The sequence below is a fragment of the Sebastes fasciatus genome, chromosome 17 (assembly GCF_043250625.1).
Source record: "Sebastes fasciatus isolate fSebFas1 chromosome 17, fSebFas1.pri, whole genome shotgun sequence".
In the NCBI taxonomy this organism is placed as follows: Eukaryota; Metazoa; Chordata; class Actinopteri; order Perciformes; family Sebastidae; genus Sebastes; species Sebastes fasciatus.
The window spans coordinates 27,817,349-27,843,540 of record NC_133811.1 but is presented as its reverse complement, the minus strand read 5'-3'; the positions used below and the strand labels follow the sequence as shown (position 1 = coordinate 27,843,540).

General features: G+C 38.4%; 2 protein-coding genes and 6 gene segments (V, D, J or C); 4 read left to right on the top strand and 4 right to left on the bottom strand.

Moving 5' to 3' along the window:
• Positions 1 to 2,278: 2,278 nt before the first annotated feature.
• LOC141753832 (Ig kappa-b4 chain C region-like) lies at positions 2,279 to 3,968 on the top strand. The segment is given in 2 exon segments: positions 2,279 to 2,627; positions 3,473 to 3,968. A coding segment is annotated over 1 exon segment (255 nt).
• A 220-nt stretch (positions 3,969 to 4,188) lies between these two features.
• On the bottom strand, positions 4,189 to 5,860 carry LOC141753831 (immunoglobulin kappa variable 3-20-like). The segment is given in 2 exon segments: positions 4,189 to 5,418; positions 5,634 to 5,860. Coding segments are annotated over 2 exon segments (357 nt in total).
• A 148-nt stretch (positions 5,861 to 6,008) lies between these two features.
• On the bottom strand, positions 6,009 to 13,443 carry LOC141754924 (uncharacterized). The gene is made up of 6 exons (XM_074614354.1): positions 13,303 to 13,443; positions 12,783 to 13,087; positions 11,182 to 11,310; positions 9,344 to 9,405; positions 7,591 to 7,628; positions 6,009 to 7,483 (listed from the first exon to the last, which is right to left on the bottom strand). The coding sequence occupies exons 1-6, from the start codon at positions 13,352 to 13,354 to the stop codon at positions 7,140 to 7,142; spliced, it is 930 nt and encodes a 309-aa protein (XP_074470455.1). The 5' UTR covers positions 13,355 to 13,443; the 3' UTR covers positions 6,009 to 7,139.
• LOC141753828 (Ig kappa-b4 chain C region-like) lies at positions 9,536 to 11,663 on the top strand. The segment is given in 2 exon segments: positions 9,536 to 9,945; positions 11,166 to 11,663. Coding segments are annotated over 2 exon segments (456 nt in total).
• Positions 13,444 to 14,818: 1,375 nt separating the features above from the next.
• On the bottom strand, positions 14,819 to 15,308 carry LOC141754923 (immunoglobulin kappa variable 4-1-like). The segment is given in 2 exon segments: positions 14,819 to 15,162; positions 15,260 to 15,308. Coding segments are annotated over 2 exon segments (393 nt in total).
• On the top strand, positions 15,255 to 17,614 carry LOC141753834 (Ig kappa-b4 chain C region-like). The segment is given in 2 exon segments: positions 15,255 to 16,269; positions 17,117 to 17,614. A coding segment is annotated over 1 exon segment (255 nt).
• Positions 17,615 to 18,556: 942 nt separating this feature from the next.
• On the bottom strand, positions 18,557 to 19,325 carry LOC141754235 (immunoglobulin kappa variable 3-11-like). The segment is given in 2 exon segments: positions 18,557 to 18,968; positions 19,184 to 19,325. Coding segments are annotated over 2 exon segments (360 nt in total).
• Positions 19,326 to 22,654: 3,329 nt separating this feature from the next.
• LOC141754260 (uncharacterized) lies at positions 22,655 to 25,309 on the top strand. Its single transcript, XM_074613200.1, has 2 exons — positions 22,655 to 23,266; positions 24,461 to 25,309. Exons 1-2 carry the CDS (start codon positions 23,032 to 23,034, stop codon positions 25,294 to 25,296), a joined length of 1,071 nt encoding a protein of 356 aa, XP_074469301.1. The 5' UTR covers positions 22,655 to 23,031; the 3' UTR covers positions 25,297 to 25,309.
• Positions 25,310 to 26,192: the final 883 nt, after the last annotated feature.

Below are 26,192 nucleotides of genomic sequence, written 5' to 3'. Positions count from 1 at the left end.
TTGTTTTTGTTCTTTGCCATTTAATCACAGACTAGAAGTGCTTTTTTTGATGTGTTTAGTGAAAACTTCATCACTGCAGCATCTTTATTACAACATATGAACACCAAATCTCTTGATGTTGGTGCTTCAGGTTCTGTTTCTCCTTAAATGACCCTTAATCTACTGATAGAATAATCTTTGTGTGATCCTGATTTTAGTACAAATACTGTCCTTCAGGCTCTGAAGGAATCTCCTTTCCTGGACAATTTTAAAATGTACAACATGTTCACGTTGATTTAAGGGAGTATAATACTTTAAGAAAAATCGCCTTTCTGTCCAATCCCTGGAAGCACTGGTTCATGCCCTGACAGACTTTATTAAAGTCAGTGTTGTACTGAACTCAGCCTAGTCTGGGTTAACAACAGGTTGTAGTAAATACTTGCTACTACAGTTTGTACTGTATGTGTACATTAACCAAATCTTTCAGATTCAAAAAAGCTTTTAAAACACTTCTTATAGATGTCAGGTTGTTTCTGCTGCTGATGAAAAACCTAAAAAGTCCGTCATTATGCCGACGATACAGTTGTCCACTGTACAGCTGCTTCTTTGAATGATACTGTTGGATCTTTAAGAAACATTCAGGTTACTTAAAACGAAGCGGAATTTAAATATTTTTTGCTTCACGCTGTCAGATTGTAACCATAAATACTGAGTTGATGGAACATATTTTGTACAAATGCCGCTCTAAACTATCAACCAAAGAAGAAAGAGAACAATGATTTATTATGGTAAAGTTTCATCCCTCTTCTGATAAATAAATATGTCTTCTCGCAGATTGTCATATACATGTGGACAGCTTTTGTTTAGAGCTAGCAGTTTGTCTTACACCCACAGATAAGGGCTAACAGTGTGCAGGTGTCACCTTTGGAGAAAGAATTGCTGTGTGTGTCCTAAACTGGAAATATATTTTTAGAAAGATGATAACACAGGATTTTTCATTAGTCAATGCTTATGTTAGTGTTTGTTGAACTTTAAAATAATTATTGGTGTGTGTGTGTGTGTGTGTGTGTGTGTGTGTGTGTGTGTGTGTGTGTGTTCAGTGAAGTGTATCCGTCTCTGCAGCAGCTTCTAGCTGCAGTTCAGATTCAGTTCAGTCTGACTGAGGGAGGTTTTTGAACGACGCTTTTTCACTGTGTGAACACACCTTGACTGTTGATAGAGTGATGACTCTGACAGTAGTAAACTGCTGCATCTTCAGTCTGGGCTCTACTGATGAACAGAGTGAAGTCAACTCCATTTCCTGCTCCACTTCCACTGAATCTGGAGGAGATTCCTGATAATGTCTCTGACGTTCTGTGGATGAGAAGTTTAGGAGCTTCTCCAGTTTTCTGATGGTACCAGGCCAGGTAGTATTGTGAACCAGAGTAGACAGTAACTTGTGTACTGGCCTTACAGTCAATAGACACAGTTTGACCCAGCTGCACTGATTTAGCTGCTGGCTGAGTCAAGACAACATTTTGTCCAACAGACCCTGAGGAGAGAGAAGAAACACTGGACATCAGATGGTGAGCTGAAACTCAGCTACACTCCAGATGATTCTCACATGACAGAGAAATGATTTCCCTCACCCTGAGTGAAGCAGAGGAGAGTCCAGATGAGGACGGAGATCAACGTCATGTTTTTGATGAGGAGGATTTCTGTGGCTTCTGTTGTGATGAAGGACAGCTGTCAGTCATCCAGTGTTCAACTCTCAGGACTATAAAGTCTCCCAGAGCACTGGAGCATGGTGCTGCTGATGCAAAGTGGCTCTCTATGGAAATGCTCTGACTGACTCCAACAGGGACTTGGATTACTCTGATGATGCTGTTTATCAATGGATCAATCAGTTTACCACAGTATTGATTAATAATGTATTATGGCTTCTTTTTCTTGTAGGTTTTGGTTTGATGACTTCAGAAATATTTTTTTTCAGAACGTATTCTGTCTGGTTTCAATTAATGTTAGAGGGATCAATTTAAGTTTCAGACAAATTTGACAAAATATCTGTAAAAATGTGATTAACTCTGAACAATTGTGGCACAATTTGATCAATAAAATATAATATGAAATAATTTATTTTTTAAAAACAGGAACTGTTCATGTTGAGTTTGTTGTGTTCAAAGTCAGAGAGCCGTGTCTCTCTACAGTGAGAGGTTTTTGTACGACGACTCAATCAGTTTGTATCACTGTGGTACACGTTCGGTGGAGGAACCAGACTGGATGTTGGAAGTAAGTCTAATGTTTATTATTTCAGGAGCAATTTCTGTTTTCGTTTTATTTTATATTTAAACAGTCTAGAAAAAAAACATTTTGCCTTTACACTTTCATGGATGACTTTTTCGACCTATTTTGCGCTAAGAGACAAAGCTCACTTCAGCAACAGAAATTCAAACACTTATTGTTACAGAAGTAAGACATTAAACTAGAGGATGAATAATTATTTCCAACTTTAATGTTAAAGTTGCATCTTGAGGTCTTGTAGGTTTAGTTCAGTCAGACAAAGTCAGAGAGCCGTGTCTCTCTACAGTGAGAGGTTTTTGTACGGCGGCTCAATGACTTTGTATCACTGTGGTGGACTTTTGGTGGAGGAACCAGACTGGATGTTGGAAGTAAGTTTCTACACAAAATTAGTAAATATAATAATGTAAAATAATGTTTTAAATTCTATTTTTGAATGTTTTGGGCAGATAATTGTATTTTTTATATTCATAACAATGTTAGTATTTATGTTTTATTTCTCCTCCTTTATTGTGGAGACTAACTCAGAGCAACTACAGAACATTTCTTGACACATTCCTGTCATACTGTAATTTGAATGACTTGACGATAATCATAAAAGTTCAATTCTACTTTACACATGTTTGCTAAGGTTAGTTTTTAATATTCCACCACAATGATAACTGTTGTTATGATGAATTAAAATGTACTCTATTCAAGTAAAATTGAACAGATTGAAGATAAAGGTCGGCATTTAAAAATGTATACATTCTGTAATGTTTTTATTGTGTCATATTGGGGCAAATTTTATTTGAAATCTTTTATTAGTTTGCTAAATGAAGAATGAAATCCTCCTGAGGAAGAATTTATGTCATCAATTTATTATCTGTATTTGCTTATGTTTCCACTACATTCTTTACGGTCATGTGTAATTAAGATTTTGGATGATTTCGATGAGAAAGTTTAAAAATGTGTCCAAATTGTAATATTTTATTTGCAGTGCAGTTTGATGTATTTCAGGTGATATGAGGACTCTTTCTGTGCTGATATGCATGAGAGGTTTCTTAAAGGGAAGTGAAACTATGTGTGAGTGAGTGACTGGTGGAGCAGAAAAAACATCTTACAGAAACTCCTTAAAGGAGAAAATCATCTCTCACACAGTAAAGGTGTCCAAGTGTCTGGTGTTTGATTGACAGCTGTGTGGTCCCTGTCCTCTAAGCTGATTGGTGTCTTCTAGGTGATGCCCGTCCCACCCTGACGGTGCTGCCCCCCTCCAGAGAAGAGCTGGAGCACGGGAAGGCCACTCTCATGTGCCTGGCCAACAAGGGCTTCCCCTCCGACTGGAGTCTGGCCTGGAAGGTGGACGGCAGCGGCAGCATCAGCTGGGAGGAGAGCAAGAGCCCCGGGGTGCTGGAGAAGGACGGCCACTACAGCTGGAGCAGCACCCTGAGGCTCCCTGCAGACCAGTGGAGCAAGGTGGGCTCTGTGACCTGTGAGGCCACCCAGGGATCCCAGACTCTGGTCTCAGAGACAGTGAGGAGAGACCAGTGTTCCCAGTCCTGACCTGACTCACTGGGACTCTGCTACTGGTTTCACTCTGCTACTGCTCTCACTGCACTCTGTAACCATCTCTGTCTTTTATTGGACATGTTTCAATAACAATATTTATCAGCTTGTTGCAGTGGGTCAATATTATTTCACTGTTTCCAGATAATAAAGACGTGTTCATCAAATCAGTTGTTTTCATGTTTGTTATTATCAAAGTGTCTGAGTGATTTTCTCTTAATAGTAACAGTAACTGTGTTAAATACTGAGGGAAATGTTGTAATTTCTCCATGATGACTGTAGAAAGACAGTTTAAGAGTACATGATAGAGGTCTATATATGCTGTATATTCAAAGAGTTTATGAACTCAGACAGAACTCCTGATTATTGATTGATTAATACAACTAGTGATGGTAGTAGTATTCATTTTTTATTTTTAATTATTGCAATTTTACAGCACAAATGAAAAACAGTAGATATAATATGACTCCTTAGCCCATCCTCCCTCCAACAAACACATGGTACGCTATCACATGTACCCACAAAACAAACAAAACAAAATAAAAAATATAAAATAAAATAATTTAAAATAAATAAAAAATAAAATATACACAGAAACAAATAAATAAACTCAATGGAAAAACAATAAAGAACATGCATAATTATTTGAATAAAATTACAAAAGTCTGAAAATTATGTTGTAAGCATAAAGAGGAATAAAATGAATGTGATCTGCAAATCTAAACTATTATACTGTTACCATTTACATACTGCTTCTACTGAAGAGCCAGAGAGATAAATAAAAGAGATGACAAGAGGAAATAATTATTATGCTACTTATTTATATGGTCCATGAATCTTTTTTGAATTCATTCATAAAATATATTTGTTCACCAGAATACAAAACACACGAACTGGCTAAAATATATTATAGACATCATTTCATGATGGTATGAAATTTATTTTAGTATGTTTGAGTTTCTCAGAAAAATGGTAAGATATAAAATAAATAAATAAATAATATTAATAATTTTAATGTTCATGTGTTATCATAATGTATTGATTAAAGGTAAAGAATTATAATAACTTAATTATTAATAACAAAAGACTTTAAATCATATTTAAACAGAGGTTAGCTTTGATGTGAAGCAGAATGTTTGAAATTAAAATTATAACATTTCTTACAAACATCATATTTTTAGCGTTAAAATGTTAATATATAATCATTAAATATTTTATTTCTTAATAAAACCTGTGTTGTTTCAGTTTGAGTGCAGCTGTTGAGTCAGATCAGTTCCTCTTTAGCGGAGGGAGGTTTTTGTACGACGTTGTATCACTGTGTGAACGGGAAGCTGTCACCCTGCTGACAGTAGTAAACTCCTGAATCTTCAGTCTGAACTCCTCTGATGGTCAGAGTGAAATCAGTCCCAGATCCACTTCCACTAAAACGATCTGAAACTCCAGACTGACGGGTTGTAGCTGAATAAATCAGGAGTTTAGGAGCTTCTCCAGGTTTCTGAAGGTACCATTGGAGGTAGCTAACACCTGTACTGGTTTTACATCTAATGGAGGCAGTCTGTCCTGGATCAACAGACTGAGATCCAGGAGACTGAGTCAGGATGGTTTCTCCTGATGAACCTGAAAACATGAAAAAGAGCAGAAGGGTTATTGAGACAAATCCAGCTTGGAGAAAGATGATCAACATCCCAACAGAAGAGTCTGGTTTCTTTAACACGGAGAATAGATGGAAGAAGGTAAACACTGCTTGTCTCAGTGTTTCTTCATCATAGCAGAACATCATTGTGGTGAACCTGGTTGCATCCTGAAGCAAAGTTTTCAGAAGAGAGTCTCACCCTGAACAAGGAGCCCCAGGGTGACCAGCAGTAGAATCAGTGGCATCATCATTGTGTCTCTGAAAGGCCTGGACAGCCACTGATCAACACTGGCCTCTTAACGACTGGGAGCAGAGAGGCAGGACACACATATGCAAACACACAGAGTCAGTGAACTGTAGCTGTCCTCAACACATCATGCTGTTTCCTCCTCACTGCTGGGACAGATCACTGTTTAAATCATCCTCATGGAGATTCACACAAACTCTGAATCTGAATTTCTCATTACGCTCCCTCTGCTTCTGGATTAGACTTCATTATCTCCAGAATAACTGCAATACAAACCAGAATGTGATCTGAAACAACATCTGTTTTTGTGCTTTGTCAGCAAGTCGGTTCTTCTTTGCCAGTTAATCACAGACTATAAGTGTTTTTTTTAATGTGTTAAGTGAAAACTTCATCACTGCAGCATCTTTGTTACAACATATGAACTCCAAATCTCTTTAAGTGTCCTGCTGATGTTGGTGCTTCAGGTTGTGTTTTTCCTTAAATGATTCTTAATCTACTGATAGTAAAATCTTTGTGTGTTCCTGATTTTAGTACAAATACTGCCCCTCAGGTTTAGAAGGAATCTCCTTTCCTGGACTTTTTTAAAATGTACAATATGTTCACTGTGATTTAAGCGAGTATAATCCTTTAAGAAAAATCCCCTTTGTGTTCAAAAACCCTGGAATCACTGGTTCATGCCCTGACAGACTTTATTAAAGTCAGTGTTGTACTGAGCTCAGCCTAGTCCTGGTTAACAACAGGTTTGTAGTAAATACCTGCTGCTACAGTATGTATGTGTACATTAACCAAATCTTTCAAATTCAAAAAGCTTTTAAAACACTTCTTATAGATGTCAGGTTGTTTCTGCTGCTGATGAAAACCCTAAAAAGTTCATCATTATGCCAACGATACAGTTGTCTACTGTACAGCTGCTTCTTTGACTGATGCTGTTGGATCTTTAAGAAACATTCAGGTTACTTAAAACTAAGTGGAATTGAAATATTTTTTTACTTAGCGCTGTCAGATTGTAACCATAAATACTGAGGTGATGGAAAATATTTCGTACAAATATTGCTCTAAATCTTCAGCCAAAAAAGAAAAAGCGAACAATAATTTATCATGTTGATGTTTCATCCCTCTTCTGGTAAGTAAATATGTGCTCGCACAGATTGTCATATACATGTGGACAGCTTTTGTTTAGAGCTAGCAGTTTGTCTTACACCCACAGATAAGGGCTAACAGTGTGGAGGTGTCACCTTTGGAGAAAGAGTTGCTGTTTGTGTCCTTAACTGGAAATATAATTTTAGAAAGATGATAACAGGATTTTTTATTAGTCAATGCTTATGTTAGTGTTTGTTGAACTTTAAAATAATTATTGGTGTGTGTGTTCAGTGAAGTGTTTCAGTTTCTGCAGCAGCTTCCAGCTGCAGTTCAGTTTCAGTTCAGTCTGACTGAGGGAGGTTTTTGTACGGTGCTTTTTCACTGTGTGAACACACGCTGACTGTTGATTTCATGGTAACTCTGACAATAGTAAACTGCTGCATCTTCAGCCTGGACTCCACTGATGGTCAGAGTGAAGTCAGTCCCTGATCCACTGCCTGAAAAACGATCTGGAGTTCCTGATGCTCTACGATTAGCCCAGTAAATGAGAAGTTTAGGAGCTTCACCATTTTTCTGTTGGTACCAGGCTAAAGGGGATAAAGACAGCCTACCAGTAAGCGCATCACCAACATCCTGACTGGTCCTACAGCTGATGGAGATGGAGCGTCCCAGAGCAGAGGTCACTGCTCCAGGCTGAGTCATTGTGACCTGTCCTCTGGACTCTGAGGACACAGAGACAAAAACATAAAGCAGCATCACGGTTTTGTCGGCTTCATTTCAGAGGGATGGATGTTCATAGAGGAGAGGAGTTTGATTCTCTGGACTTTACCTGTGAAGCAGCAGCAGAGGAGAGTCCAGATGAGGACGCAGATCACAGTCATGTTTTTGATGAGGAGGATTTCTGTTTCTTCTGTTGTGATGAAGGACAGCTGTCAGTCATCCAGTGTTCAACTCTCAGGACTATAAAGTCTCTCAGAGCACTGGAGCATGGTGCTGCTGATGCAAAGTGGCTCTCTATGGAAATGCTCTGACTGACTATTGATCAAAAACGTGTCAGTGCTAATAAATTGGAATAATATCTATCAATAAAGTTATGCCTACAAATGTCTAATATAAATATACGACCGTCAATTTTATGATACCACACATTTAAAAACATAAATGATATATAATGATTAATTTGGGGAATTTGTGGGACTCTCTTGTAGTGAGTTTCCACATTAACCAGCTGTGTTTTACAAACAGAGACTGACTTTAATGAGTTTTTTTTTATTAGGGTTAAACTAAAACATTATATTCAGCATCTTTAACGTAGAAAATGTTGTGCGTCATAAGTAACAACTTATTTACAACCTTGATTACTGTAAAAATGCTTTATTACTCAAAAGTGGTGAAAATTGTCTCACTGAATAAAATTATAAAGGAGTTCCAGTCATGTTCAGGATACTTTGGGTGACATTGATTTTAACTTATAATAAACTAAATTCAGGTTATTATCCAGCACATTCTGCCCAATCATCATAATATAAAATACTTCCAGTGTTGATGGGAAAATATTTCTGAAAAACAGTTGGTTTAAATTTTCATTTTAAAAGAACCTTGTGTTAGCTGCCTTCCTTCCAGTGATTGATTATGATGATGTGTTATTCATGCCTCAGCTGCTGCAGATTAATTACTGTCTCACACTGTCATATATACTTGTGTTTATATTCATCATTATTGGTAAATTCAACAGATGTGTGGTGAGAGTCTGCAGGCAGCAGGGATGATAAATTAAAGGTTTGAGTGACAAAGTGATTTTCTGTTTCTACAGATATTGACTGTATTGATTATTAGGAGGAAGAACAGCTGTTAGTGTTGTCACTTGGAGAAATAGTTTAAATAAAAATGGGAAAAAATTATGAAGAGTTTCGTTTTTGTGATCGGTTTTGTTCTAGTAGTTCAATGTCTGTGAATATATATGAAATAAAAAGTGCGTGTACGTACAGTGTGTGTGTGTGTGTGTGTGTGTGTGTTCACTGAAGTGTATCAGTCTCTGCAGCAGCTTCCAGCTGCAGTTCAGTTTCAGTTCAGTCTGACTGAGGGAGGTTTTTGTACGACGCTTTTTCACTGTGTGAACACAGCTTGACTGTTGATAGAGTGATGACTCTGACAGTAGTAAACTGCTGCATCTTCAGTCTGGACTCCACTGATGGTCAGAGTGAAGTCAACTCCATTTCCTGCTCCACTTCCACTGAATCTGGAGGAGATTCCTGATAATCTGTCTGATGTTAGGTAGATCAGAAGTTTAGGAGCTTCTCCAGTTTTCTGATGGTACCAGGCCAGGTAGTATTGTGAACCAGAGTACTGAGTAACTTGTGTACTGGCCTTACAGTCAACAGACACAGTTTGACCCAGCTGCACTGATTTAGCTGCTGGCTGAGTCAAGACAACATTTTGTCCAACAGACCCTGAGGAGAGAGAAGAAACACTGGACATGAGATGGTGAGCTGAAACTCAGCTACACTCCAGATGATTCTCACATGACAGAGAAATGATTTTCCTCACCCTGAGTGAAGCAGAGGAGAGTCCAGATGAGGACGGAGATCAACGTCATGTTTTTGATGAGGAGGATTTCTGTGTCTTCTGTTGTGATGAAGGACAGCTGTCAGTCATCCAGTGTTCAACTCTCAGGACTATAAAGTCTCCCAGAGCACTGGAGCATGGTGCTGCTGATGCAAAGTGGCTCTCTATGGAAATGCTCTGACTGACTCCAACAGGGACTTGGATTACTCTGATGATGCTGTTTATCAATGGATCAATCAGTTTACCACAGTATTGATTAATAATGTATTATGGTTTCTTTTTCTTGTAGGTTTTGGTTTGATGACTGCAGAAATATTTTCTTTCAGAACGTCTTCTGTCTGGTTTCATTTAATGTTAGAGTGATCAATTTAAGATTCAGACAAATTTAACAATATATCTGTAAAAATGTGATTAACTCTGAACAATTGTGGCACAATTTCATAAATATAATATTAAATAATTATTTTAAAAAAAAAACAGGAACTGTTCATGTTGAGTTTGTTGTGTTCAAAGTCAGAGAGCCGTGTCTCTCTACAGTCAGAGGTTTTTGTACGACGACTACATCAGTTTGTATCACTGTGGTACACGTTCGGTGGAGGAACCAGACTGGATGTTGGAAGTAAGTCAAATGTTTATTATTTCAGGAGCAATTTCTCTTTGTTTTATTTTATATTTAAACAGTCTAGAAAAAAAACATTTTGCCTTTACACTTTCATGGATGACTTTTTCGACCTATTTTGCGCTAAGAGACAAAGTTCACTTCAGCAATAGAACTTCAAACACTTATTGTTACAGAAGTAAGACGTTAAACGAGAGGATAAATCATTATTTATAACTTTAATGTTAAAGTTGCATCTTGAGGGCTTGTAGGTTTAGTTCAGTCAGACAAAGTCAGAGAGCCGTGTCTCTCTACAGTGAGAGGTTTTTGTACGGCGGCTCAATGACTTTGTATCACTGTGGTTGACTTTTGGTGGAGGAACCAGACTGGATGTTGGAAGTAAGTTTCGGCAAAAAAATAGTAAATACAATTTTGTAAAATAATGTTTTAAATTCTGTTTTTGAATGTTTTAGGCAGATAAATATATTTTTTAAATTCACAACAATGTCAGTATTCATGTTTTATTTATCCTCGTTTATCGTGGAGACTAACTCAGAGCAACTACCGAACATTTCTTGACACATTTCTGTCATATTGAAATTTGAATGACTTGACGATAATCATAAAAGTTCAATTTTACTTTACACATGTTTGCTAAGGTTAGTTTTTAATATTCCACCCAATGATAACTGTTGTTATGATGAATTAAAATACACTTTATTCAAGTAAAATTGAACAGAGTGAAGATAAAGGTCGGCATTTGAAAATATGAATTCTGTAATGTTTTTATTGTTTCATATTGTGGCAAATTTTATTTGAAATCTTTTATTAGTTTGATAAATGCAGAATCAAATCCTCCTGAGGAAGAATTTATGTCATCAATTTATTTTCTGTATTTGCTTATGTTTCCACTACATTCTTTACGGTCATGTGTAATTAAGATTTTGGATGATTTCGATGAGAAAGTTTAAAAAATTGTCAAAATAGTAATATTATATTTGCAGTGCAGTTTGATGTATTTTAGGTGATATGAGGACTCTTTCTGTGCTGATATGCATGAGAGGTTTCTTAAAGGGAAGTGAAACTATGTGTGAGTGAGTGACTGGTGGAGCAGAAAAAACATCTGACAGAAACTCCTTAAAGGAGAAAATCATCTCTCACACAGTAAAGGTGTCCAAGTGTCTGGTGTTTGATTGACAGCTGTGTTGTCCCTGTCCTCTAAGCTGATTGATGTCTTCTAGGTGATGCCCGTCCCACCCTGACGGTGCTGCCCCCCTCCAGAGAAGAGCTGCTGCAGGGGAAGGCCACGCTCATGTGCCTGGCCAACAAGGGCTTCCCCTCAGACTGGAGTCTGACCTGGAAGGTGGACGGCAGTGGCAGCAGCAGCTGGGAGGAGAGCAAGAGCCCCGGGGTGCTGGAGAAGGACGGCGGCTACAGCTGGAGCAGCACCCTGAGGCTCACTGCAGACCAGTGGAGCAAGGTGGGCTCTGTGACCTGTGAGGCCACCCAGGGCTCCCAGACTCTGGTCTCAGAGACAGTGAGGAGAGACCAGTGTTCCCAGTCCTGACCTGACTCACTGGGACTCTGCTACTGGTTTCACTCTGCTACTGCTCTCACTCTGCACTCTGTAACCATCTCTGTCTTTTATTGGACATGTTTCAATAACAATATTTACCAGCTTGTTGCAGTGGGTCAATATTATTTCACTGTTTCCAGATAATAAAGACGTGTTCATCAAATCAGTTGTTTTCATGTTTGTTATTATCAAAGTGTCTGAGTGATTTCCTCTTAATAGTAAAAGTAACTGTGTTAAATACTGAGGGAAATGTTGTAATTTCTCCATGATGACTGTAGAAAGACAGTTTAAGAGTACATGATAGAGGTCTATATATGCTGTATATTCAAAGAGTTTATGAACTCAGACAGAACTCCTGATTATTGATTGATTAATACAACTTGTGATGGTAGTGTTAATTTTTTTATTTTTAATTATTGCAATTTTACAGCACAAATGAAAACAGTAGATATAATATGACTCCTTAGCCCATCCTCCCTCCCATGAACACATGGTACGCTAACACATTTACCCACAAAACAAACAAAACAAAATCAAAAATATAAAATAAAATAATTTAAAATAAATAAAAATAAAACATACACACAAACAAATAAATAAACTCAATGGAAAAACACTAAAGAATATGCATAATTATTTGAATAAAATTACAAAATTCTGAAAATTATGTTGTAAGCGTAAAGAGAAATAAAATGAATGTGATCTTCAATTCTAACCTTTTATACTGTTACTATTTACATACTGCTTCTACTGAAGAGCCACAGAGATAAATAAAAGAGATGACAAGAGGAAATAATTATTATGCTACTTATTTATATGCTCCATGAATAGTTTTTTCATTCAATCATAAAATATATTTGTTAAACGGAATACAAAACACAATTTAAAAAAAATATATATTATAGACATTATCTCAGGATGATATGACATTTATTTTGAGTATGTTCAAGTTTATCAGAAAAATGGTAATATAAATAAATAACATGAATAGTTTTAGTGTTCATGTGTTATCATACTCTATGGATTAAAGTTAAAGAATTATAATAACTTAATTTTTGACAACTAAAGACTTGAAATCATATTTAAACAGAGGTTAGTTTAGATGTGAAGCAGAATGTTTGAAATTAAAATTAAAAATTATATTTTTAGTTTTAAAATGTTAATTATAATCATTAAATATTGTTTTTCTTAGTAAAACCTGTGTTGTTTTAGTTTGAGTGCAGCTGTTTAGTCAGATCAGTTCCTCTTCAGCTGAGGGAGGTTTTTGTACGACGTTGTATCACTGTGTGAACGGCCAGCTGCCACCCTGCTGACAGTAGTAAACTCCTGCATCTTCAGTCTGAACTCCTCTTATGCTCAGAGTGTAGTCAGTCCCAGATCCACTTCCACTAAAACGATCTGAAACTCCAGACTGAAGGGTTGTAGCTGAATAAATCAGGAGTTTAGGAGCTTCTCCAGGTTTCTGAAGGTACCAGTGGAGCACGGTACTAACACTTGAACTGGTTTTACATCTAATGGAGACAGTCTGTCCTGGATCAACAGACTGAGATCCAGGAGACTGAGTCAGGATGGTTTCTCCTGATGAACCTGAAAACATGAAAAAGAGCAGAAGGGTTATTGAGACAAATCCAGCTTGGAGAAAGATGATCAACATCCAAATAGAAGAGTCTGGTTTCTTTAACACGGAGAATAGATGGAAGAAGGTAAACGCTGCTTGTCTTAGTGTTTCTCCATCATAGCAGAACATCATTGTGGTGAACCTGGTTGCATCCTGAAGCAAAGTTTTCAGAAGAGAGTCTCACCCTGAACAAGGAGCCCCAGGGTGGCCAGCAGTAGAATCAGTGGCATCATCATTGTGTATCTGAAAGGCCTGAACAGCCACTGATCAACACTGGCCTCTTAACGACTGGGAGCAGAGAGGCAGGACACACATATGCAAACACACAGAGTCAGTGAACTGTAGCTGTCCTCAACACATCATGCTGTTTCCTCCTCACTGCCGGGACAGATCACTGTTTAAATCATCCTCATGGAGATTCACACAAATTCTGAATCTGAACTCCTCATTACGCTCCCTCTGCTTCTGGATTAGACTTCATTATCTCCAGAATAACTGCAATACAAACCAGAATGTGATCGGAAACAACATCTGTATTTGTTCTTTGTTAGCAAGTCGGTTCTTCTTTGCCATTTAATCACAGACTAGAAGTGTTCTTTTTTTAATGTGTTTCGTGAAAACTTCATCACTGCAGTATCTTTATTACAACATATGAACTCCAAATCTCTTTAAGTCGTCTGCTGATGTTGGTGCTTCAGGTTCTGATTTTCCTTAAATGACCCTTAATCAACTGATAGTAAAATCGTTGTGTGTTCCTGATGTTAGTACAAATACTGTCCCTCAGGCTTAGAAGGAATCTCCTTTCCTGGACTTTTTTAACATTTACAATATGTTCACTGTGATTTAAGCGAGTATAATCCTTTGAGAAAAATCCCTTTTGTGTCCAAAACCCTGGAATCACTGGTTCATGCCCTGACAGACTTTATTAAAGTCAGTGTTGTACTGAGCTCAGCCTAGTCTGGATTAACAACAGGTCGTAGTAAATACCTGCTACTACAGTATGTATGTGTACATTAACTAAATCTTTCAGATTCAAAAAGCTTTTAAAACACTTCTTATAGATCTCAGGTTGTTTCTGCTGCTGATGAAAAACCTAAAAAGTCCGTCATTATGCAGATGATACAGTTGTCTACTGTACAGCTGCTTCTTTGACTGATACTGTTGGTTCTTTAAGAAACATTCAGGTTACTTAAAACTAAGTGGAACTGAAATATTCTTTTAGTTCCTGCTGTCAGATTGTAACCATAAATACTGAGGTGATGGAAAATATTTTGTACAAATATTGCTCTAAACTTTCATCCAAAGAAGAAAGCAAACAATGATTTATTATGGTAAAGTTTCATCCCTCTTCTGGTAAGTAAATATGTGTTCTCACAGATTGTCATATACATGTGGACAGCTTTTGTTTAGAGCTAGCAGTTTGTCTTACACCCACAGATAAGGGCTAAGAGTGTGCAGGTGTCACCTTTGGAGAAAGAATTACTGTTTGTGTCCTTAACTGGAAATATATTTTTAGAAAGATGATAACACAGGATTTTTCATTAGTCAATGCTTATGTTAGTGTTTGTTGAACTTTAAAATAATTATTGGCGTGTGTGTGTGTGTGTGTTCAGTGAAGTGTATCCGTCTCTGCAGCAGCTTCCAGCTGCAGTTCAGTTTCAGTTCAGTCTGACTGAGGGAGGTTTTTGTACGACTCTTTTTCACTGTGTGAACACATACTGACTGTTGATTTCATGGTAACTCTGACAGTAGTAAACTGCTGCATCTTCAGTCTGGGCTCCACTGATGGTCAGAGTGAAGTCAACTCCATTTCCTGCTCCACTTCCACTGAATCTGGAGGAGATTCCTGATAATGTCTCTGATGTTACGTAGATGAGAAGTTTAGGAGCTTCTCCAGTTTTCTGATGGTACCAGGCCAGGTAGTATTGTGAACCAGAGTAGTGAGTAACTAGTCTACTGGCCTTACAGTCAATAGACACAGTTTGACCCAGCTGCACTGATTTAGCTGCTGGCTGAGTCAAGACAACGTTTTGTCCAACAGACCCTGAGGAGAGAGAAGAAACACTGGACATGAGATAGTGAGCTGAAACTCAGCTACACTCCAGATGATTCTCACATGACAGAGAAATGATTTTCCTCACCCTGAGTGAAGCAGAGGAGAGTCCAGATGAGGACGGAGATCAACGTCATGTTTTTGATGAGGAGGATTTCTGTGGCTTCTGTTGTGATGAAGGACAGCTGTCAGTCATCCAGTGTTCAACTCTCAGGACTATAAAGTCTCCCAGAGCACTGGAGCATGGTGCTGCTGATGCAAAGTGGCTCTCTATGGAAATGCTCTGACTGACTCCAACAGGGACTTGGATTACTCTGATGATGCTGTTTATCAATGGATCAATCAGTTTACCACAGTATTGATTAATAATGTGTTATGGCTTCTTTTTCTTGTAGGTTTTGGTTTGATGACTGCAGAAATATTTTCTTTCAGAACGTCTTCTGTCTGGTTTCATTTAATGTTAGAGGGATCAATTTAAGTTTCAGACAAATTGAACAATATATCTGTAAAAATGTGATGAATTCTGAACAATTGTGGCACAATTTGATTAATAAAATGTTATGTATTATTTTTTGAAAAACAGGAACTGTTCATGTTGAGTTTGTTGTGTTCAAAGTCAGAGAGCCGTGTCTCTCTACAGTGAGAGGTTTTTGTACGACGACTCAATCAGTTTGTATCACTGTGGTACACGTTCGGTGGAGGAACCAGACTGGATGTTGGAAGTAAGTTTAATGTTTATTATTTCAGGACCAATTTCTCTTTGTTTTATTTTATATTTAACAGGTCTAAAAAATTTTTTTTGCCTTTACACTTTCATGGATGACTTTTTCAACCTTTTTTGCGCTAAGAGACAAAGTTCACTTCAGCAATAGAATTTCAAACACTTATTGTTACAGAAGTAAGACGTTAAACGAGAGGATAAATCATTATTTACAACTTTAATGTTAAAGTTGCATCTTGAGGGCTTGTAGGTTTAGTTCAGTCAGACAAAGTCAGAGAGCCGTGTCTCTCTACGGTGAGAGGTTTTTGTACGGCGGCTCAATGACTTTGTATCACTGTGGTGGACTTTTGGTGGAGGAACCAGACTGGATGTTGGAAGTAAGTTTCTGCACAAAATTAGTAAATACAATTTTGTAAAATAATGTTTTAAATTCTATTTTTGAATGTTTTGGGCAGATAAATATATTTTTTATATTCACAACAATGTTAGTATTCATGTTTTTATTTCTCCTCGTTTATCGTGGAGACTAACTCAGAGCAACTACCGAACATTTCTTGACACATTCCTGTCATACTGAAATTTAAATGACTTGACGATAATCATAAAAGTTCAATTCTACTTTACACATGTTTGCTAAGGTAAGTTTTTAATATTCCACCACAATGATAACTGTTGTTATGATGAATAAAAATTTACTTTATTCAAGTAAAATTGAACAGAGTGAAGATAAAGGTCGGCATTTAAAAATGTATGAATTCTGTAATGTTTTTATTGTGTCATATTGTGGCAAATTTTGTTTGAAATCTTTCATTAGTTTGCTAAATGCAGAATGAAATCCTCCTGAAGAAGAATTTATGTCATCAATTTATTATCTGTATTTGCTTATGTTTCCACTACATTCTTTACGGTCATGTGTAATTAAGATTTTGGATGATTTTGATGAGAAAGTTTAAAAATTTGTCAAAATTGTAAAAAAAAAAATTGCAGTGCAGTTTGATGTATTTCAGGTGATATGAGGACTCTTTCTGTGCTGATATGCATGAGAGGTTTCTTAAAGGGAAGTGAAACAATGTGTGAGTGAGTGACTGCTGGAGCAGAAAAAACATCTGACAGAAACTCCTTAAAGGAGAAAATCATCTCTCACACAGTAAATGTGTCCAAGTGTCTGTTGTTTGATTGACAGCTGTGTGGTCCCTGTCCTCTAAGCTGATTTGTGTCTTCTAGGTGATGCCCGTCCCACACTGACGGTGCTGCCCCCCTCCAGAGAAGAGCTGCTGCAGGGGAAGGCCACGCTCATGTGCCTGGCCGACAAGGGCTTCCCCTCAGACTGGAGTCTGACCTGGAAGGTGGATGGCAGTGGCAGCATCAGCTGGGAGGAGAGCAAGAGCCCCGGGGTGCTGGAGAAGGACGGCGGCTACAGCTGGAGCAGCACCCTAAGGCTCCCTGCAGACCAGTGGAGCAAGGTGGGCTCTGTGACCTGTGAGGCCACCCAGGGCTCCCAGACTCTGGTCTCAGAGACAGTGAGGAGAGACCAGTGTTCCCAGTCCTGACCTGACTCACTGGGACTCTGCTACTGGTTTCACTCTGCTACTGCTCTCACTCTGCACTCTGTAACCATCTCTGTCTTTTATTGGACATGTTTCAATAACAATATTTACCAGCTTGTTGCAGTAGTTCAATATTATTTCACTGTTTCCAGATAATAAAGACGTGTTCATCAAATCAGTTGTTTTCATGTTTGTTATTATCAAAGTGTCTGAGTGATTTCCTCTTAATAGTAACAGTAACTGTGTTAAATACTGAGGGAAATGTTGTAATTTCTCCATGATGACTGTAGAAAGACAGTTTAAGAGTACATGATAGAGGTCTATATACGCTGTATATTCAAAGAGTTCATGAACTCAGCCAGAACTCCTGATTATTGATTGATTAATACAACTAGTGATGGTAGTAGTATTGTGTTTTTTATTTTTAATTATTGCATTTTTACAGCACAAATAAAAAACAGTAGATATAATATGACTCCTTAGCCCATCCTCCCTCCCACGAACACATGGTACGCTAACACATGTACCCACAAAACAAACAAAACAAATTAAAAAATATAAAATAAAATAATTTTAAATAAATAAAAATAAAACATACACACAAACAAATAAATAAACTCAATGGAAAAACACTAAAGAATATGCATAATTATTTGAATAAAATTACAACAGTCTGAAAATTACTGACTGTACTGAAGAACCACAGAGATAAATAAAAGAGATAACAAGAGGAAATCATTATAATGCTATTTACTTATATGGTCTATGAATCTGTTTTGATTTCAATCATAAAATATATTTGTTAAACGGAATACAAAACACAATTTAAAAAAAAAAAATATTATAGACATTATCTCAGGATGATATGACATTTATTTTGAGTATGTTCAAGTTTATTAGAAAAATTGTAAAATAAATAAATAACATGAATGTTTTAGTGTTCATGTGTTATCATACTCTATGGATTAAAGTTAAAGATTTATAATAACTTATTTTTTGACAACTAAAGACTTGAAATCATATTTAAACAGAGGTTAGCTTAGATGTGAAGCAGAATGTTTGAAATTAAAAATAAAAATTATATTTTTAGTTTTAAAATGTTAATGTATAATCATTAAATATTGTTTTTCTTAATAAAACCTGTGTTGTTTTAGTTTGAGTGCAGCTGTTGAGTCAGATCAGTTCCTCTTCAGCTGAGGGAGGTTTTTGTACGACGTTGTATCACTGTGTGAACGGGAAGCTGTTACTCTGCTGACAGTAGTAAACTCCTGAATCTTCAGTCTGAACTCCTCTGATGGTCAGAGTGAAATCAGTCCCAGATCCACTTCCACTAAAACGATCTGAAACTCCAGACTGACGGTTTGTAGCGTAATAAATCAGGAGTCTAGGAGCTTCTCCAGGTTTCTGAAGGTACCAGTGGAGGTAGGTACTAACACCAACACTGGTTTTACATCTGATGGAGACAGTCTGTCCTGGATCAACAGACTGAGATCCAGGAGACTGAGTCAGGATGGTTTCTCCTGATGAACCTGAAAACATGAAAAAGGGCGGAAGGGTTATTGAGACAAATTGAGCTTGGAGAAAGATGATCAACATCCAAATAGAAGAGTCTGGTTTCTTTAACACGGAGAATAGATGGAAGAAGGTAAACGCTGCTTGTCTCAATGTTTCTCCATCATAGCAGAACATCATTGTGGTGAACCTGGTTGCATCCTGAAGCAAAGTTTTCAGAAGAAAGTCTCACCCTGAAAAAAGAGCCCCAGGGTGGCCAGCAGTAGAATCAGTGGCATCATCATTGTGTCTCTGAAAGGCCTGGACAGCCACTGATCAACACTGGCCTCTTAACGGCTGGGAGCAGAGAGGCAGGACACACATATGCAAACACACAGAGTCAGTGAACTGTAGCTGTCCTCAACACATCATGCTGTTTCCTACTCACTGCTGGGACTGATGGCTATTTAAGAAATAACAGAAGCTAACAATATATAGAAAACTATTAATTCATTTTGAAAATTTGTAGTGCAGCTTGTTTGTTACTTTTATTAACATGTTTTTAAATATTAACTGATTTTATTGAATATTTTTAACCACCCAAATCAGATTTTTCTTTGCTTGGTAATCATAAGTTATCTTAAGTACTGAAACATGTCTGTTGTCATGCTTCAGCAGTGATGCCTGTCTGTTGCCATGGTTACTGAGCTCAGAGAGGGAAGTGAAACCAGTTTCATCCAATCTGAACCCGACCAACAGATGCAGCAGTTTATTTTAACTTTGCTTTAATCAGACTCTGAAAAATGTTCCTCAAATATCTGTGGACATTTTGAGGACAAATGTATTTATTGTTTATTACAATTATTGTTTTAAAAATTGTCTTTCCCTCCATAAAAGATAAACAAACAAAAGAAATAACATAAAATGAAATTAAAACTAAAAATAATGTTAGTGTTTCAGTAGTAGTGATGAAAGGAAGAGAAGTTTAGACATTTTTAACCAGAACATCTCCATATCACTGCCAATATGAAACGTTGATAATGTATTAGTATTATACTGTATGTTATTCTGTAAACTGTGAAACGTTTAACCCCCTGAGACCCGCGGGCGATCCCAAGTGTACCAGGTTCAGTTTTAGAGCTATTAAAGATACAAATATCACATGAAACTATAAAACCTAATGAATCCATCGGTACCAACCATGTCATACTAGATTGTCAAGAAGGAGGCTAAATAATGCTCCAAACTTCAGTAAAATTTGACGAGGAAAAACTGTCATGGCCATTTTCAAAGGGGTCCCTTGACCTCTGACCTCCAGATAAGTGAATGAAAATGGGTTCTATGGGTACCCACGAGTCTCCCCTTTACTGACATGCCTACTTTATGATAATCACATGCAGTATAAATGTGTTATTGTCTCCTATTCTAAAATTATGTGTTTGAATATTTCTGAATACTGGGGTCCCTAAACAGTCTTGAATTACATAAATTGGGTGTCACTGTAAAGCTGAGACTCTTGTGGATCCAATGAGCCCAACTGTATTCATGTGTGATGATGTTAGTCCCTATAGGAGCCATTTCATATCGTGAGACCATTTTTTTAAACTTGACCTCGCTGTATAAAATTACATTTGGTGACGTCTAGGATAATCACAGCGTCATGAAACTTTACAGCCACAAACTAGAAACCTAAAGCATTCACAGGATGGATGGCTTTCCCAGCTCAATTGACAATAAGGAGGTTTCTGAGCAGTTTACACAGCAGAAGTGCTCGCCATCAAATTGCCGAAAAAAATGCAATTCTTGCAGAAATCTCCGCAGCGACAAACTCGTCTCCCTCCGCCCGCAGCCGGAGTGAACAGGGAGACACCGGCACCCGGTCGGTAACGAGACAGTAACGTAACTCGTTTGCGGAGCCCCGTCACTTCACAAGACACGGGAAACCTCTGTTGGTCTGGAGGAGCTGCAGCATTTATTTCTGCACAAACGTCCACTGTACATTCACTAGATATTCTCAGAGCTAAACTAACTCTTCTGCAGTGTGGAGTGAGCACGCGCTCACGTCTAGAGGTGGAGCGAGTACGCGAGAACGCGCGCGCTGTCTGAGTGAAGGCAAGCAGGCAGAGGAGGAGAGTACAGCGGCCACAGGCGAGCGCGCATGTGTCCCGACCCGGTACATTTATACGCTTAAAAAATTACAAACAGTCCCTTTAATGAATGAATTAATTAATTAATGTTTATTTCTGATTTATGACTAGAACAACTTGACACACAGTGCTGAGCTGCATCTCAAATTAATCTTCAGGTTTCCAGCTTTCAGATAATGTTCACACTTCTATGTGACATCTACTGTTGACCTGCTATCTCCCCCTAAAGACCCCCTGTACCACCCTAAAAAGGACAAAAACGGGTCTCTTGTGGGTCTTATTAACAGGTTCAAATCAGTTAATCAGTTTAGTCAACTTGGCATTGATAATAGAAACATTTGTCTTCCAGGTTGTTGACATTGACGTTGCTTTACTGCCACTAAGTGGTTGAACTACTAATAACAGTCACTACCAGTAATATCAGAATTTCCTCTGTACTCTAATTGTAAGCCACTGCCAAACGGTAACTTTAAAATATACTTATAATACTTTCTGTGTGGTCAATCAGAATCAGAAATACTTTATTGATCTTGGGGGGAAATTGGGGCGTTACAGTTGCTAAAGAAATATAAGTAGATAGAAATAAAGGACTATGTAACATGTAAAATATGTACATAATGCTACAATACGAACACAATATATGTAAAGAAATATAAGTAAATACTTAAATTAAAAATAATATAATGATTAGAAGAAATATGAAATATTTACAAATATTTGCATTAAGTCGTACGATATATAATAAATAACCACAGTGCAAATAATAAAATACGAAATGCTGAGAATATATTTAAGTTTGTGAAATATAAATGCCAGAATGTACGACGGAGTATAATGGGCCACATTTAGGGGGGGGGGGGGATCAGAGATTTCGAGAATAATGTCATAATATTACGAGGAATAAAGTTGTAATTTAATGAAAACTTACAATACTCGCACTAACAAATACAAACAAAGATCTGATTCATACGTCTCATGTTGATTGTTGTCTGAATATTTCGTGTTACACTTTTGTCTGTATAATTTGCCACCTGTTTGTATTATGTCACACTAACAAAATAATAATAATAATAATAATATTAATAATAATAATAAGTTTCAATTTAGCATCACCTCGACCAGCTGTGACAATAAAATGCTATTTTGCATAAATAGTACTTGTTACACTTAAAGTACATTTTGCTGATGATACTTTTATTTATTTATTTATTTATTTACTTACAGTGGTTGGATATGAATATGTCTTCAACCTCTTGTGGAATTTATTTATTTATGCATTTACTGTTTGTTAGATATGAATATTTCTTCCACCCCTTGTCATTTATTTTTAATAGCCTACAGTTCGTTGTCCTGGAACCATTGATTTTGGAGAATATATATATATATTTTTAAATTTTCTTTAATTTATTCATTATTTAATATTATGATAATTATGATTATGATTATGATTATTATTATTATTTTCCTGCCACTCTACTGCTCCACACTCCAGGCCAGTAGGTGGCGGTAACTGCGCCAATAAACAGAAGAAGAAATGAAGAAGAAGAAGGAACCATCGATGAACGGATGTAGTTTCTCTACGACATCTTCTTCCGCCGGACCTCGGCCGGATTGTTTACCTTTCTGACAGCAGTCTGTTAAACAATAACAGTTCATTAAGGAGCTTTTTATCGGTTCGGTTTCGGTGTTTTTGACCGTTATACCGTTAATCTGTCTGTGTCTTCTCCTCCGTTAACGGTATTACCGGTATTAACGTGAGTATTACCGGTATTAACGGGAGTATTAACGGTATTACCGGTATTAACGGGAGTATTACCGGTATTAACGGGAGTATTACCGGTATTAACGGGAGTATTAACGGTATTACCGGTATTACCGGTATTAACGGGAGTATTTCGTGTTGTTCGGAGGATTAAACGCTTCATTTCATCATTGAGAGAAGAAGTAAACCAACATGTCTGCAGACCAGCAGGTGTCCCCTCCTCCTCCCGGCAGCCCGCTGTCAGACCTGTCAGAGACCGACACCGACACGCTGAGGAGGTTCGTTACCGAGCGGCTGACGGCGGCGGTGGAAGACATCCTGGGAGAGTTCGGGAGAACCGTGGCCCAGTACCGGGACCAGATAGACCAACAGAGGAGACAACTGGACAGCCTGAGGACCGAGGAGGACCGGAGGAACCACACAGCAGGTTAATGATCATCATGTAGAAATACTCAGTTAAAAGTCCTTCATTCACAAACTGTTCATTTTAGACTGCTTTAATACCGATGCTGTTATCGTTGTTTAAAGGGACTGTTTCTAAGAATCAGAAATGCTTCTTAACAGCGACACCTGTGGCAGTTTAGTCAACGTATGTCATCGTCCTGTTGCTCGCGTGTGGCTACGCTGTTCAGACTCAGACTCCAACACAAACTACATGGAAGCACCAAAACCTCTTGGTGGTATGTAGTGAAGCCCGTCTGTTAAACAGTGTTGGCCGCGGTCGAAGGACGCGGGGGAGACCGTAGCTTTGGTCTGCAGGGCCGGAGTCTCTGCTCCTCTGCCTGCCTTCACTCACGCACAGCGCTCGTTCTCGCTATTTCGCTCCACTCTTACGTGCATGCTGCTCACTCCACACTGCAGAAGAGTTAGTTTAGCTCTGAGAATATCTAGTGAATGTACAGTGGACGTTTGTGCAGAAGTAACTGCTGCAGCTCCTCCAGACCAACAGAGGTTTCCCGTGTCTTGTGAAGTGACGGCGCTCCGCAGAGAGAAACGTTATCGTCTCCGACCAAAACTCCGGTGTCTCCCCTGTTTCCCTGAGGCAGGAAAAGCCAACACTAGGATCAGCATTGATTCATGGAGAGACCTTCATCTGGTCAGCTAACATTACTGCCAAGCAGCTGAAATATAGAGTGCTATTGTGCTTTAGCTGACGTGTGTCACCTCACTGTTTTGAGCGATGCTCGTTCATGTCTATGTAGAGCGATCAAGCGCGAGCGCGGCGCTGACTTTCGTTGACTTAACGGCCACAGGTGTCGCTGTTAACAAGCATTTCTGATTCTTACAAACAGTCCCTTTAAAGTAGTGGAATATTTTATTTCATTTTTGTATACATTTTTTGCTTGTAACTTTATATTTTTCTTGTCAACTAAACTTAATGAACTTGGTTTCTGGACAATATTTGTCATTGTTTTGTGTTGTTAATTGATTACCAATAGTAAATATATACATACATTTGCATAAAGCAACATATTTTTCCACTCCCATGTTGATAACAGTATTAAATACTTGACAAATCTCCCTTTAAGGTGCAATTAATCATGATTAACTATTTTAATTGATTGTCAGCTCTATTATTAATATATTCATAAAAACTCTTTTCTCTCCTGCGTCCCTTCAGACCGTCAGCAGACTTCCTCCTGGATAAAACACTGCCCTGATGATCAGAACCTGAGCGCCCAGCTGGACCCGACTGACCGTGCGGATGAGACGGACGCCGGCACCTCAGCTGCTCAGATTAAAACAGAAGTTGGCAGCATGGACTGTGGAGCGTCAGAACCAAACGGTGACTTTGAACCAGAAGCAGCGAGTGATGTTCACCTCCTCGTCGAGGTGTCCTCTGAGACCGAAGACAGCGGAGACTACTGGAGAGAGGCTGCAGGACTTTGGAAACCAGAGGAGACAGATGAAGGACAAAGTTCATCTCAGAGCAGGACTGATCTGCCACATCAGCCTCCGCCGGTGTTTAGTTGTAAAGTTTGTGGCGAGTCCTTCCAGAGGATTAGCTATCTGCTCACTCACGCTTCGGCGCATCTGAGAGACTGCGGCCTGTGCGGGAAACATCTGGAGCACACGGAGAACCTGAAGCTTCACCTCAGAGTTCACAAGGAAACGTCGTTCCGCTGCGGCGTCTGCGGTCAGAGCTTCACCCTGCGGGGGAACCTGAGGACGCACATGAGAATCCACTCGGGCGAGCGGCCGTACGGCTGCACCGTCTGCGGCAAGAGCTTCGGCAGGAGGGCAACGCTGGTGCGGCACGTCCGCAGCCACACGGGCGAGAAGCCGTTCATCTGCACGTACTGCGGCAAGAGCTTCGTGGAGAAGGGCAACCTGACGGTGCACCTGCGGACACACACCGGCGAGAGGCCGTACTGGTGCTCCAGCTGCGACAGACGCTTCAGCCAGCTGTCCTGCTACTACAAACACCCCTGTCAGAGGAGAGGCCTGACCACCTGACGGCCTGGATGCTGTTGCTCTCATATTATTTTCATGATTTCATGTTTTCAGAGTTGCTCAGGAACATACCATCCCATAATTTAACATGCATCCATTGCCATGGGTTCTGCTTTTGTCCGCACTGTAACAGTTTGTTTGAAGAGGCAACACAGCAGCAGTGAATAAAACAAGAAGTGTGTTTTAATATACAGACGATATTCTGATTCACAATGTGTGTTTTGATGCCTTATTCTGCATTTGTTCCATTTGAAGTGTGACAGCGGGACCTCACACTACATCGCTATTTATATTTTATCTCTGAGAGAAAAACAACCCGGTTTCTTCACCTCCTCTTCTTCTGACTGATGTAACGGTGGAGCGGAGCGGAGAGGAGAGGAAGCGGGAGGACGGCAGCCTGAAGGACGCAGCCGGTCTCTGGAGAGCCGGTCCGGAGCAAGGTTATGATAGTTTAGTTTTTGTTAGTTTTCAGAGTGTTTTGATAGCTTTAATTTAGTTTTCAGAGTGTTTCAGTAAAGGTTTCGTTTTAGTTTGTTTTTGCTAGGACCAGCTATAATGTCTCAGTAGCTACATATACATACAGAATATATGGCTGGAGAGCTGTGTAGGAATGGCCATAATGTTTGTTTGTTTGTTTTTTCTTTACCCAGGCAATATCGCTTCAGATTAATTTTTCTTAAATGATGTAGTTTTAATTTAATATTAGTTTACTAAAAACCGTCTTATAGGTGTGAACATGAAGAATCCAACAACATCAAACAAACAATAAAACTATAAATAATGAATGAATGAATGAATGAATGAAAGACTTTATTTCGAACATAAAATAAATAAAAACATACAAAATAATAACAAACAAAACAAGAGTAATGGTGTCCGAAAAGGAGTAGGTAGAAGTA

Bases quoted from the DNA above. Each gene is read 5' to 3' on its own strand.
- LOC141754924 (XM_074614354.1), bottom strand. From the start codon at position 13,354: ATGATGATGCCACTGATTCTACTGCTGGCCACCCTGGGGCTCCTTGTT. The intron at 13,088-13,302 runs GTGAGACTCTCT...TCATGTTTTCAG, and splicing joins CCTGGGGCTCCTTGTTCAGG to GTTCATCAGGAGAAACCATC. The intron at 7,484-7,590 runs GTAAAGTCCAGA...CTGTGTCCTCAG, and splicing joins CCTCTGCTGCTGCTTCACAG to AGTCCAGAGGACAGGTCACA.
- LOC141754260 (XM_074613200.1), top strand. From the start codon at position 23,032: ATGTCTGCAGACCAGCAGGTGTCCCCTCCTCCTCCCGGCAGCCCGCTG. The intron at 23,267-24,460 runs GTTAATGATCAT...GCGTCCCTTCAG, and splicing joins CCGGAGGAACCACACAGCAG to ACCGTCAGCAGACTTCCTCC.